Below are 13,257 nucleotides of genomic sequence, written 5' to 3' on the forward strand. Positions count from 1 at the left end.
TTCTGTGTTCGTGGTGAATGATTAATGTGATATAATAAAGGCACTAAAGGCTTCCACCATCTTAGCAACACAAGTGAGTAGTGACTACTACACTAACCACACGCTGAGAAGCTATGATACTTGACACCATTCACGGTTCCTTGTAATTCATACAGTCACTTACAGGTTTCCCTCGGCACTGAAACAGACACGGTGCCATATGGTCCTGACCCATCCAATACCGCTCTGTGATGTGTATTAATGTTGCCTGTGCAAACCTCAGCAGAGCTTCATAGTAACAGTCAGATTACCATCATGTCTGTGCGGAAACCCAGAGGATCAGAAAACCCTTCGGAGGATCAAACAATACTTCCTAACAAACATAAACAACTAAAGACAGAAGTGGATCGGGCCCTTGTACTGTAGCACCTTGGCTCCTCTTACCTGGAAAGCAGTGGAAGGAAGGAGTGCTGTCATGCTCTTAGCTCATCCTGAAATAGAGAATTAACCACTGCTGTCTTGACAGATCCCCTGTTTGATCAACTGAATGGAAAAAGATCAAGCAGCATATTTCAGCATCACTTCAATTACTTGGCCAAAGTTTCTGATATTCCTGTTCTGCAGAATACCAATGAGAACAGGGAGGAGAAGGGAAGAGCGCATTCCAGTTGCCTATTCCTGCACAAAGTCAGCATCAAAGATCATTGAGGATGACATATTGTATACTGGATATTCAGGCTCAATGTATGGCCGCTATAATTCCCCATCTAGAGACAGTTGCTGTCGTGAAATGGTGATTCACAACGAGCTGCATTCTCTATTACACACCAGCGCGGAGGTGGGGGCGGATGGAGGATGGCGAGAATAACGTCCAAAGAGGGAGAAGGAAGCAATTGTTGATGCCGTTCACATTAGGTCATTAGAATGAGGAATGGTCTTGATATTTAACAACGGAGCAACGTGTCACGCATATGCAAGTGGGGGAGGGTTATCTGCCTGACAATATGAACAAGAGCCCAAGAAGAAGAAAATAATTTTCCCCCCACACTGCAGCTGTTCTAGGGTGGGGTCTACACACTTCCCTGTGAGGTAAAAATGACTGCAGTGTTATCAAGAAAAAGGCTGCTTTACAGTTTAGCACCTAAGTGGGGATACGCTAATTTTAAAAAAGTATTATTTGTAGAGGTGGAGTGTGAGCAGAGCAAGATATGGGATGACAAAAAGGAGGAATAGAAACAGCTTCACTGCACAAAAGAAAGGTGTCATTGAGACTGTCCAGCTCAGTGAATCTTCCTGGTTGACAATGGGACACGAGGAAATGAACAAATCTGACTGGTCTGAGTTGAATCAAAGACCAGCAGAGAGGGAGGGTAGACGGATAATGTGGTTTTGTGCCACAGTAAACATTCGGGGCAGTAGGCAGATCATAGTTGACAGAATTGGACAAGGCTGCCAAAACTCTTATGTGGGTTCAAATGGGATTATACCTTTAATCCTCTTGATCTTCATACACCGATAAGAACCCATAATCCCTCACCTCACTAGGATTAAAAAAAAGGAGCATGAAAAAGTGTACCACCTAATTCAAAAGGACACCAGAATACCTACTGAGAGAGAAAAGCTGCTTCCTTCTGGTGCTGGATGAGCTGATGTTTGTGTTTGAAACAGGCAGCTAAAGGCAACCTGTGCTAAGTTCTTTCAAGCTTTGTTACAATCACCACAAAGCAAGTAAATAGGGCAACGAGAAAAAGAAAAAAAAAAGTCAAGTGCATATACAAAGCAGCCAAACGAAAAGAACGTGTTTGTTTATCTAGTGGTGGAAACAAGGTGCGAGTTATGCAACCACATTGTCACCAACATGTCATCTTTTCCTTTTTCCTTTTGTTGCAGCCGTGTTGTGTAACCTACAGTATTGAGTGTTATTCACTAGATACCTCAAGTCTCCCACTGATACATGACGACCTCTATCACAGCTTCCCCGAGGAGAATCAATCCTGTTGTTTATGTGAATTCTGTTTTGCTGCTATGTAGTCCCTAATTATGAACGATAATATAAAATACAATTCAATAATGAGTGTATTCCATTTTATGTGTGCGGCGCGTACTGAAGTAATGGGATTGTTGTTGACATTTTGATTACATAAATTATGGCACAGGCTTTAATCACTATAACAATGTTTGATTTATTGGGATTCCAAATAAATGAGGCATTCATCAACCACCTGCGAGCTCCAAACTGCTTGTTTTGACAGAGAGAGAAAGAGAGAGGATTAGATGAAGTTGTCATTCAAGAGGAAACTTTCTTGCTTTCAGTCTAAAAGCTAAAATTACTCAGAGTCATGACAGTTGAGTTCCCTTCCTTCATTGTTTTTTCAGTCCCCCCCCGCCCCGCCAAGAACAGAACATCCTTCCCTATCCGAGTCCAAAAGAAACACCCAATTCTCTGTTATTACACACATGATATAAGTTGCATTTTGTCCCACTTTCCCACTGGAGGCAGATGACACCAAATCACGGCCAATTCTCCTCTACTTACCCCGGCTGTACCAAGAGGCCACGGCACCTTTAGCCGTGGAATAATGGACCTCATGTTACAGTGGGTTGCCCTGACCTCCTCTCTGTGTTGACTGCTGGCTATAGGTTGTAATCTGCGTGCCCACAGAGATCGTTTTCAGCTGAATAGATTAACAACACTGTGGCAGCCGAGTGCTCAGACACATTCAGGAGGCTTTCTCACCTTTCCAGCAGATGACAGCCCGCGGCCATGACAGGAATGAACACTGTCTGCTCCCACTGGAAAACAAATCAGCTAAGCTTATCTGCAGTGTAAAAACCTCCCATGCCCTTGCCTGCTCTTACACCTGAGGCCTCCATTATTAGTGAGAGGCCAGCAATCTATTGCCCTATCATCTCCAGACTACTTTTAACAACCATAGTATATATGAAAGCAACTGTTTCTTTTCATGGTAGAAAAATGGGGAGATGCTCAGAGAGTCATAAACAGTATAATTCAGAGTCCAGGTGCGTTTGCTGCAGAATGTGGAGGCCCTTCACCTCTTATGCAAACAAACTGGTACCTACTAATAAAGCCCAGAAAGGGTGTTTTGTACAATCAGCACAGTTGGGGTTTTCCACACCTAAACAGGAGCACATACTGCATTATTAGAGAGGGACCCTTGTTAGTGCTCAGCCTTGGAGCCCAAATTGGCATTTAGCAAGGCAGCAGTATGCTCTAATTGTGCATGATGTCCCGAGGCAGAGAATGCTGATTACTGTAAACCGTCTAAAACACTTCATCTCGCAGTTAAGTAACACAAGCAAACAAACACGGTACCTGCCTCCCTGCCTCCACTCACAGTGCCGTGTAGACTACTCAGGACAGATAATATTTCACTTACAACAAAAAAATGAACTTCTCATACACCCACTCATTATTTAAATGGGCAGCCCAAGTGTTTTTTTAACCAAAAACCTTAAAGCTACTGAGGCGCTGAAGACACAATGAAACAAGTGATGCCCTCTGCTTTAGTTTTGTGTGAGTAAACTTCTAATGAGTTACAGCCCTGTTACAGGACACAGTCGTTTGACACATGGTGCTGTAAATACTGATTAGTTAACCTCATGCAGAGGAAAAGCGCAATTTTAAATTAGGTTCAATGTCCACTGCATCGTAAAATAAAACAACGAACATCCAACCACGCTCTATGGTTAAAATACAAAGCAGGCCCAGTGAATTCTGGTAATATGACAAGATGGCAGGAGAAGAACTAATGAGCAAAAGTGTAGGAAAAGGACAAACAAAGCTCAAACCATCTGTAAACAACATGTCCAACCAGCTCACTCACAGATAGCAGTACCTGAGCATTAGTCCAGCCATACAGCACAGGGCTGTGGCTGTACAGTACATTAAGTGAAAGCTACCTAAACTTTTTGAATGTAATCCACCACAACACAAAAAACTGCAGCTCAGATAACCACAGAACTGAATCAGCACCTTTCATTGTGAACAAATATCAAACATCAAACAGTTTTTACTGCACTGCTGTTGTTTTGGACTGTATCACATTGTACAGTAGCTCCTGCATTTAATACCTAATCTAAAGCTCAATTATAGGGAGCAGAAATGATCTGCAGAGACAAATGAGAACAGATACAATGTTAAAAGGATGTGTAGTTCTCAGGTGAACACTACGATGAGAGCCTGAGGGAGTATAATAAAATATTTTGCATCTATACTACAGTATATATAAAAAAAATAGATTTAATTTAGTGCAATTTAGTGTTTCAGTAGCGAGAACAGTTTTTCAGTTGTCATAAAGTGTCATAAAGTGTCATAAAGTGTGACTTGCAGGTTAAAGCAGAAGTAAGCAATCCGGTTCCCGGCTAATGCTGCGTTCCAGGCCGGCTTTTGAAACCGTAAATTACAGCTAGAGTTGCACGATACCCACGGTAGCCACGGTACCCCGCGGTGCCAAAACGTAACGGTTCCTACTATACTAGAAATCCTACACGACGGTACTACCGTGGATTACTACTACGGTGCCAGTTTCCGCTACATAGCGGCCGCCTCTCCTCTCCTCTCCTCTCCTCTCCTCTCCTCTCCTCTCCTCTCCTCCCGGCTTCTCCCTGCATGCTACTCCCTTGTAAACAAAACCCACATGCACCCACTGCAACCTAACTACACAGCTGCTGAATGATTGGCTGTTTGCCTGTTACTGGTGATGTCCGGGGATATGATAGGCTGTTTCCGCACGCTGGGTCCGCCCGTCTGTTATCTGATTGGCTGTTCATGGTTCGTGCCGGCAAGCACGGACTCCATGAAGACAGCTGAGACAGCTCCGTTTCGATAGAAATTCGCTTCAAAACAAACAACGAGCTAAAGTGTCTCGTCCGACGCGCGCACGGCTTCACAAACACGAGACAACACATTGACCACGGCAGAAGCACCGGGCGCGAGCGGCGGGTCTGCCGCGGCGTCGTCGTCAGTGGCACTTAGCTCTGTTTATTTTCTCATTGGCTAATATCAGGCTATATGCTCCGTGTACAGGCTGAGGAATAAAGAGTTAAAGGATGTCCAAGTATAAAGCACCTAGAAAATGCATAAAAATATAGTTTTCACAGGGAATCAGTTCCTGTTCATTGTATTCTGTCCTCTATGATTGGAGAAGAAGCATTATTGTCAAATAGATTTTTTAAAAAGACAGTGGATTTGTTTTTATCCTAAGTTGATTATTTATATTTGTTAAACATAAATTAATGTGCAAGAGACTGAATGGTTATTTATTTACAACCATATAAATTCTAACTTCATTTATTTGTTTTTTATTGCTTATTTAAAAATATTTGTTTCAGTCTAATTCCTACTTCACCAGTATTATGTTTATCATGCACCAAACAACATTATAAGTAGCCTAATTAATAAGTATTTATAACTTGTACAAATACATTGCAGTTCATAAAAATAATAATAATTAAAAAAAAAGGTTGCAGTATCGTGATATTACCCGGAACCGTGATACTTTGTCTGGTATAGTACCGTGGTTACTCATTTTGGTATCGTGACAACTCTAATTACAGCTTCAGGTCACGACTTACGACTTTGTAGCATTCCAGGCAACCCACTTGTGTTTTTCCGACCTGTTTTACCTATGAAAGTCACTATAACGGCCACTCAACTCAGGCGCATCCCTTGGCTGCACACACAGCCCTTCATGCCGTTCTCTCTCCTCACTGGATAAAACTTGTAGGATACGAGAAAAGTTTTCTCCTCGGCTCAGAGCAGAGCAGAGGGACTGACAGACCCGTGTTTCGGTCCAAACACTCTATGTAAGTGATTGCTGTCGGAAGATATAACTATTTAAGACTTATATTAACACAAATATATCACTTACTTCTGCTTTAAAAGATCAATTAAGATAAGATAAGATAAGCCTTTATTTATCCCACAATGGGATAAAATAAGGTTGTTGTGATGAAAGCAGAACCAGGCTTCAATGTAAAACATTAACATCTACAGTCTCAATCATTTGGGCAGTCGTGCACATTTAACATGTGCACGAGCCGACGCGTCAATCAAAACATAATCTTAAAATACGCCGTTGATTGTCCTGACTGTTTCCCCGAGGCCCCATCAGACTAAATGTGACAGAGTCACTTTAGAGCCATTTGGATCTGGTCGGCATCAACAGTGTGAGTCAGACTTGTTTACTTTTCTCTCAGGACTTTCTGCTCCTTATTAGTGTTAGCCATTTGAACATAAATCAAGCTGTAGAACAAAGACGTGGGTCCATTAAATGCATTTCTTGATAGCAATTATTCAAAGCAGGTGTTAATTATTGTCATTAGAGAGCAGGTTGGACATTAACGTGGCCTGTGACACAGTGATGGTGTGATAAGAATGATTTACAGCAAAGCTGATTAAATTCTTTTTCATATGTAGTTTTAATCAAATTGTCCCTTTATCAAAAGAAGTGAGAATTTAAAAGAAAATGTATTAGTTTAACTACACTTTCATCTTCTCTGTTTTTATCGTTTTTGAATTCCACCCATGGGCTCACTTAAATCAAATTTCTGCTTGGCCTTTGACTTTGAAGTTTTGCATTCAAAGTGCCAGTGTGGTGGAGCGTCTGAAGAGATGTAAAGACACATTTCAGCAGTTTATGGTGAAGACGAAGAGCAAATACAGAAATGTACACTGCCACGCTGATAACAGAACCAAAGGCATAAAATCAATATTACATTAAACTGCCATGGTGTCTCAACATCCAGGGCACATTCCAGCAGGGCTTCAATTTAACTTTGACTTCATATAAATGGAGTAGCATATAGCCTTAATGCATCAAACTATAAAAAATTACCATCAGCTCAAAATATGGACATATGGGCCCAGAGACGAGCTGATGCCTTGTTGTTGCCTAAACATTTTTCCCTGACTTCCCACATAGTTACTATTGATATGCAGAGCTGCACACACACACATACAGATACAAGATCACTCCTTTTGATGGTGATTCGGTTCCCACAGTTGGGACACAGTTCAGGTGAGCCTTTGATGTGAGCTACAGCTCTGAATTTATTCAGTTGTGCATGCACGTTTTTATTATATATATATTATTTTCTTCAGTTCCACAAATCTGTTTCCTCCCCTGGCTCCCACGGGTGCAGCCAGCACACCCACAGCAGTCATTGTGGTTTTGCTTACAGTTCATTTCCTGCTTCAATCATACAGCGCGAGGGCACAGTCGCAGTAGGCTAATGGGTTTAACATGCTAATGTTGTGCTGCATTCATACGCTGTAGTGTGGCGTAATTCACCATATCAACAGAAAAGGTTACTGCTATTTTGTATAATGAACTCTATTATCATGTTACCTATACAGCCATATAACGATGCCCTCCCACGGCCAGCCACGAGAGCTTCATGACAGCAAACATGTTTTTCATTTAAACATGTCATTCCCCTCCATCAGTCAATCATTTCACTTTGCATTTCCTTGGCTACCAATAACACTGATACATGTGTGTCATTAAACCGCATTATAAACAGGCAAGATTTGTAACACATTGTCAGTTCGGTGCTTTGTAGATTATATTCCTCCCACTGGCACTCATTTCCATCTTGATAATGTCATGTGGGAAAAGACATACATTTTACCTGACCTGTTATTGTCCCAGAGAAAAAAAAATCTGTGGAAATCTGCTCTGAAGTGATTATGTTTTTCCCCATGTGTGCACTACGTACAAATTGCAAAATGATTGAAGTAAATGATTGTTCCAAGTGTGAGCTGTAGGTTATGTTTATGCTGATATGAATTGAAAATGCATGCATGTAGTATATGTGTATGTATGTACATTCTGCATGAAAGAAATCCCACAACATAGAGACTACAGTACCTGGCCCACATATGCCCCACGATACAGTCCTCACATAGTAAATCATTTATTTAGGGGTTGAAATTTTTTAATTTTTAAAGTTAATGTCATAGTAAGACTACAAGGAGTGACGTTGTAACTATGATCAACCCATTTTTCTAAATTTTATGTTCACATACGACTAGTTTGCACTGGCATTATACAGACGTACTGTAATGCTGGTCAGACTGTTCGTTGATCAACCAACTCAACCTCGTCCTAACAACTCCTAGCAACTACAGCATTTTTTTTTATTTTTATGGCGTTTAAGTATTGAAAAACTCAACAATGGCAACATGTTGACTCACGTTCAATTTCCAAACAAGACCTTCATCTTTCACTTCAAGCAAGAATCCTGTTAAACCATTGTCTCCCACTGCTCTGAGCATTTTAAGTCCAAACTTGACATGGGTAAACATGATCCATGTGATGCATACAGCTGTTTCGAAAATGTGTTAAGAAGAACAAATTAGTAGTATCTAGTATAGATGTATTTTGTAGTGAGATTCTTTTAAACACACATGTGGGAACTCATCACTGATTTGGGAAAAAATGTATAGTATAGTAACAAATATTTGTGCGTGCCTGCCTGATGCGGGAGGGAACAAAAGAAAGGGAGAAATAAAGCGGTTGAGGGGTTTAAGAGGAATAAATAGAAATAAAAAAACACAATGAGGAGAAAGAGGTTCAAACTGTGAAGAAAAAACTGAATCTGGTGGACAAAATAAGGCTGAATAAATAAGAGATAAAGTGTGAAAACTAGGAAAAGGGGTGCTGATGTGCTTCTTAAGCAGGTCATTGGATGCAGTGTGCCTTGGGAGGGCTTGTTTAAGCATGGCTAACAGATTTCCTCAGTCCCTGTGGAAGCCACTCCTCCAAACTGCAGTCCAGAGAGGCGCTGCCACATCAGGATGCATGAGGAGGAAATGGAGCACATAGCCATTAAACAACTCCTGAGCTATCTGTCTGTTGCAGGAGGGGACAAAACTCCATGGACAGTGTTTAGCTATTCACCTAGAAAGACAGCTGTGCAGCTGTGTGCCTCCACCCACCAGTCAGTCACACTCTAATAATATATACAGTGAAGACAATGCAGTGTTGAATAATCTCTAGAAAAGACATTATGCTGTCAGACGTGACAGTGAAGTTGACCTTTGACCTTTTGAGTATAAAATGTCACCACTTCACTAAATTTTGACATAATTAACACATTAACAATTCTATATGGCTAGAGAGTTTTTTTCAAAAGGTCATGAGCTCTAGCTCTGTTTCATCCATCCCGATTTCAAACCATGTATTATTATCTATTGTATTGTTACTGTATTGATATTTTATCGTTTATTGTTTGTTTGATGGTTCTTGTTCTTGTTGATTGTGCTATTGTTTGCTTTGTTCTAATGGTGCATCTGTTGTATGTGAATATGTTATTCTGGTCGGCTGGTTTGAAATAAATTATTGAAAAGAAAAAAAAGAGTGACCTTTAACATCTGACCACCAAGTTCTAATCAGATCATCCTTCAGTCCAAAGGAGAAACTGCGCCAAATTTGCTGAAATTCACTCGGCGCATTCCTGAGATAGCATATTAATCAGAATGGGACAGACAACGTGCCAACATAACGCTGTTGCCCACATGGACGGGGATGAATAAAACTATAGACTAAGCTGAAAGTCATCAGGAAGACAAAAATTAAAAGCAATCTATACTTTACCTATGTTTCTGAATTGCTGCTCTCTGACATGAAAGCTGCTGGCACCGTTGATAGCAACACACAAGTGAAGGGCTAATCTTTCAGTCTGCAAACTGCTGTCCATTCCAGTCACCATATCACCATCATCATCACGCTGCTGGACGAGTCCTGCTGAAGCCACACCATCAATACTTTTGTCCATCACGTCTGTCTCAGGTTCTTCAATTCGCTCTCCGTGCTTGATCGACGCCCTAATGACAGTAATTGCAATAACGAAGCCCCCTGGTTGTGTTCAATTAACCATCATTGCTCAAAGCACACCAGTCTAATCTTGCAGTGTTATTGTGCAACACCAGTAGGTAAGGGAGATATATTCATCACTCTGCTTGCTGGAATGCATGAAATTCAGCAGGAGAGCCATGTCACAACTGAATGGGCTGAGAGGTGGCACCGAGCTTTCATTATCTGATAATATCTGAAAAGTCGTGTTTGCAAAGTTAAAAGTGTCTTCTTGTCTCATTGAGGAGATAAGTAAAGTAAGAGCCTCTTCCAAGCTCTGAGTGGCTCTTACCCTTGCCACATGAATGTACAAAATCAGATGGTGTATAGAGAGAAATTCGCACTTACCCTAAAGGTTTCTCCAAGCGACTGGCAGGTGAGCCGACGATCTCTCCCAGCGTACAGTGGACCTGGCCCAGGAAGTCCTGCCGTGTTGGGGTGGGGGGCGCAGAAAGTGGGATGGAGAGAGAGATGCATGTTGGGGCAAAGGAAGGGGGAGTACAGATGGATAACAGGGGTAAGAGGGAGAGTCTGTGAGGAGTTAAGCATCATTATAGGCATTGTACAGTTAGAAATTAAGACATCTGAGGCAGACACGTACGTTAAAGTCGGTGGGCTTCCGGGGTGGAGAAGGAGGAGGAGGAGGAAAAGAGAGAGACCAGGCAGCAGCAGTGACACAACAGAGCATATCATGGAACAGAAAGCACAAGACTCAAAATACCAGACTGTCATCAACCAAGAGCAAGAAAGAAGAGCAAAAGTGGATGTGTGAAAGTGCAGATAAGCAGAATGGGAACAGCAGAAGGTGAAGAGCCATAGAGTCTCAGAGGAGAACAAAGTGAAGGGGAGGAGGTGAAAAGCAATGAAGGCGGAAAGTTTCACACAAGAGACAGTTGTGTTTCCAGAGCATGGAGCACAATGTGAAAACAGAACAATAAAAGCATCACAGTGACAGAAGCCGGGTTAACGATGAACATTTTGGTAGTATGCAAACCATTTGCTGCAAATATATTATTCACCGTATGTGTCGGTATAGTATGAGTAGGAGTTTATTTATCAAAGCTTTTAGCGTAGATGATGATACTAACATACATTTTACCAGGATGTATGTTCCATATAGTACTGTGCCTTTCAGACGAAGCCTCCATTTAAAAATAAAGGCATATTGTTTTGACTATAAGCTGTTTTGGAAATTAAAATCTAAGTTGCAGACAGGACTAAAACGCACACAGGGAAATGTACTGAAAAGCTTTGATAATAATAATGTGCAATACTTCATTTCTCATTTGAAAGAAAAATGTAATGAGGATATGCCAGATGCCAATGAAATTTTAATTTTAATTGCTCTGGAGAAATAAAGTTCTGCATTTTACAAACTGAAGCAGGTGGTATAAGGTAAGGTTGGCATGTGAAGCATAATTCACTCATTATTCCAAAATATATTTCAGCGTTTCGATGCCACAAACTTTGGTTTGCACAGAACCTAAATATTAGATACATGCACTGATAACAAGGGAAACAAGAATATAAAGACGAAGTTCTGACCCAAAGAATAATAAAATTTAAGTTCTTCACTTACATGCTTTGCCAGATCTGGACTTTTTGAGTCAATATCATACCTGAAATCACAGAGACCACACATCACAGAGGCAGAGAGGAGGTTAACACAACAGAGGACCACACACATTACTCCTGACTTTAATAACAGGATACTGGTTGCAGTGTGGACATTTTCTGTCCGTCAATCACACACTGGGGTCATTGGGGAGGCAGAAGGGAGCGGCCGAGGGGAGAAAAAATGTAAGCACTAAATGTGACAGTTAATTAAGGAAGTAATTCTATGGTGTATGAATGTAATTTCAGCTCTACACCTGTGGGATCATATTGATACCATCTACCGATGGATAGAAAAGTTTTGAGCATCTGCCAGTCAAACTTAATGTAAAAGTAATTAAAGCTCAGTACGCCCTGGCTCCCACCTCTGTGATAAAAGAGGGATGTAAATGAGTAACACTAATTGTGAGGGGATGCACTCCCTGCTTTCCTGTTCCAGAGTCATATCATGATAGCATGTCTAATGAATTCATTAAGTGACTAAAAATCCTCTGAGACTTGCAGTGCAGTCCTGGATACATCCTGGAAGTCCACCAGGGACTTCATGCTCGAAGGGAGGAAAAAAAAACAGATTGTTGGAAGCACGCCTCTCCTCTTGATAAAATGATCCTGACTCTGTTCTTAGAGATCTCAAAATGAAACAGCACCTTCCTGACCCTCTCACTATTCTGGCCTTTTCAAGAAGAGAAAGGCAGCTATATGTGAAAGAGGAGAGGACAGGGGTCTCTCTGAGTTTTATGGGACTTGGTTTCCAACATTTGCTTTGCTTAGCAGCAGGGAGATTAAGGATAAAACTTTATATTAAATATTTATCACCCTTATACCAATCTCCTTTCAACAAATGACTATTGAGACACTGCACTGATGAATAATTCCTCAGGAGAGAGTCGGGGAAGAGAGGAGGGAAGTGGTTCAAGGGGATGAAGAGATAGACAGAGGAAGAGGCAGAGTGAATGTGAAAGAAGATGTTAAGCTTGTGGTGGAAACAAAAGGAGGAACTGGGGGACTGGGTTAGGAAAGGGCGGCACATCTGAAACACACACACCGAGGTGTGTGTCCTCAGAGGAACCAGATCAAATGAAATAACTCACACGTCAAAGCGCAGGTTCTGCTTCTCCTCAAAGAAGTAGTCCAGGATGTACTTCCTGACAAAGTCTGGATTTAGTGTGTTGTCTATCACCTCTGTTCTGCCAAACTAAATCAGAACCAGGAGAGAAGGGGAAGGAAGATGAAGATGAGAGAGCAGAGCTTTGGGGCTACACATCATGCAGTCGCCCAGAAACTACACGCACTGCTCTATTACCTCACCCCACCCCCTCTATCTTCCCCCGACAGCCGCGTGAGTTCACGGCTTCAGATAAACTCTGATTTGATTAACAGAAGTCAATGATCACACAGTGTCAGCTCTTCTTCTCCACCTCTTCTCATTGTGATGGGGATCAGCAAGCCTGAGGAAAGCAATTTATCGAGACCAATTACACTCATTTAATTAATAGCACACTCACACCACTGTCACTCTCAGAGCCTCTGCAAAACAATGGACACAAGATGTGAGGAGGGCGGGACATGAAAAAGAAAGACGATCACGTTCATTTTCTCTTTTCACAGGATAACAGTCAGAAAAACCATTTCCTAACACCAGGTGCTGAGAGGAAACAGAAACCTTCCAGCACAGTCACCCAAAGAGGATTTGTCGGTGTTACAGAGCGCAATCTTCTGATGAGGTGATGTGCTGATAAACAAATCAACAGACACAGAAAGTGTTGCAACCACGCACACACGCGCA

At 41.6% G+C, this 13,257-nt stretch overlaps 1 protein-coding gene across 2 annotated transcripts in view; it reads right to left on the minus strand.

Moving 5' to 3' along the window:
- Nucleotides 1-13,257, minus strand: part of cpne5a (copine Va) — a 78,176-nt gene that overhangs the window by 45,331 nt on the left and 19,588 nt on the right. The window contains exons 4-7 of one of the 2 annotated variants that reach the window (XM_085781856.1): nt 12,563-12,666; nt 11,437-11,476; nt 10,459-10,473; nt 10,206-10,282 (exon numbers count right to left, since the gene is read on the minus strand). In XM_085781856.1, the coding sequence (XP_085637982.1) occupies nt 10,206-10,282; nt 10,459-10,473; nt 11,437-11,476; nt 12,563-12,666 (236 nt within the window). The remainder of the gene's footprint in view (nt 1-10,205; nt 10,283-10,458; nt 10,474-11,436; nt 11,477-12,562; nt 12,667-13,257) is intronic. The other variant, XM_085781857.1, reaches the window with a different exon arrangement.

The sequence above is a fragment of the Trachurus japonicus genome, chromosome 7 (assembly GCF_045865225.1).
Source record: "Trachurus japonicus isolate A0001 chromosome 7, Traja_1.0".
Lineage (NCBI taxonomy): Eukaryota > Metazoa > Chordata > Actinopteri > Carangiformes > Carangidae > Trachurus > Trachurus japonicus.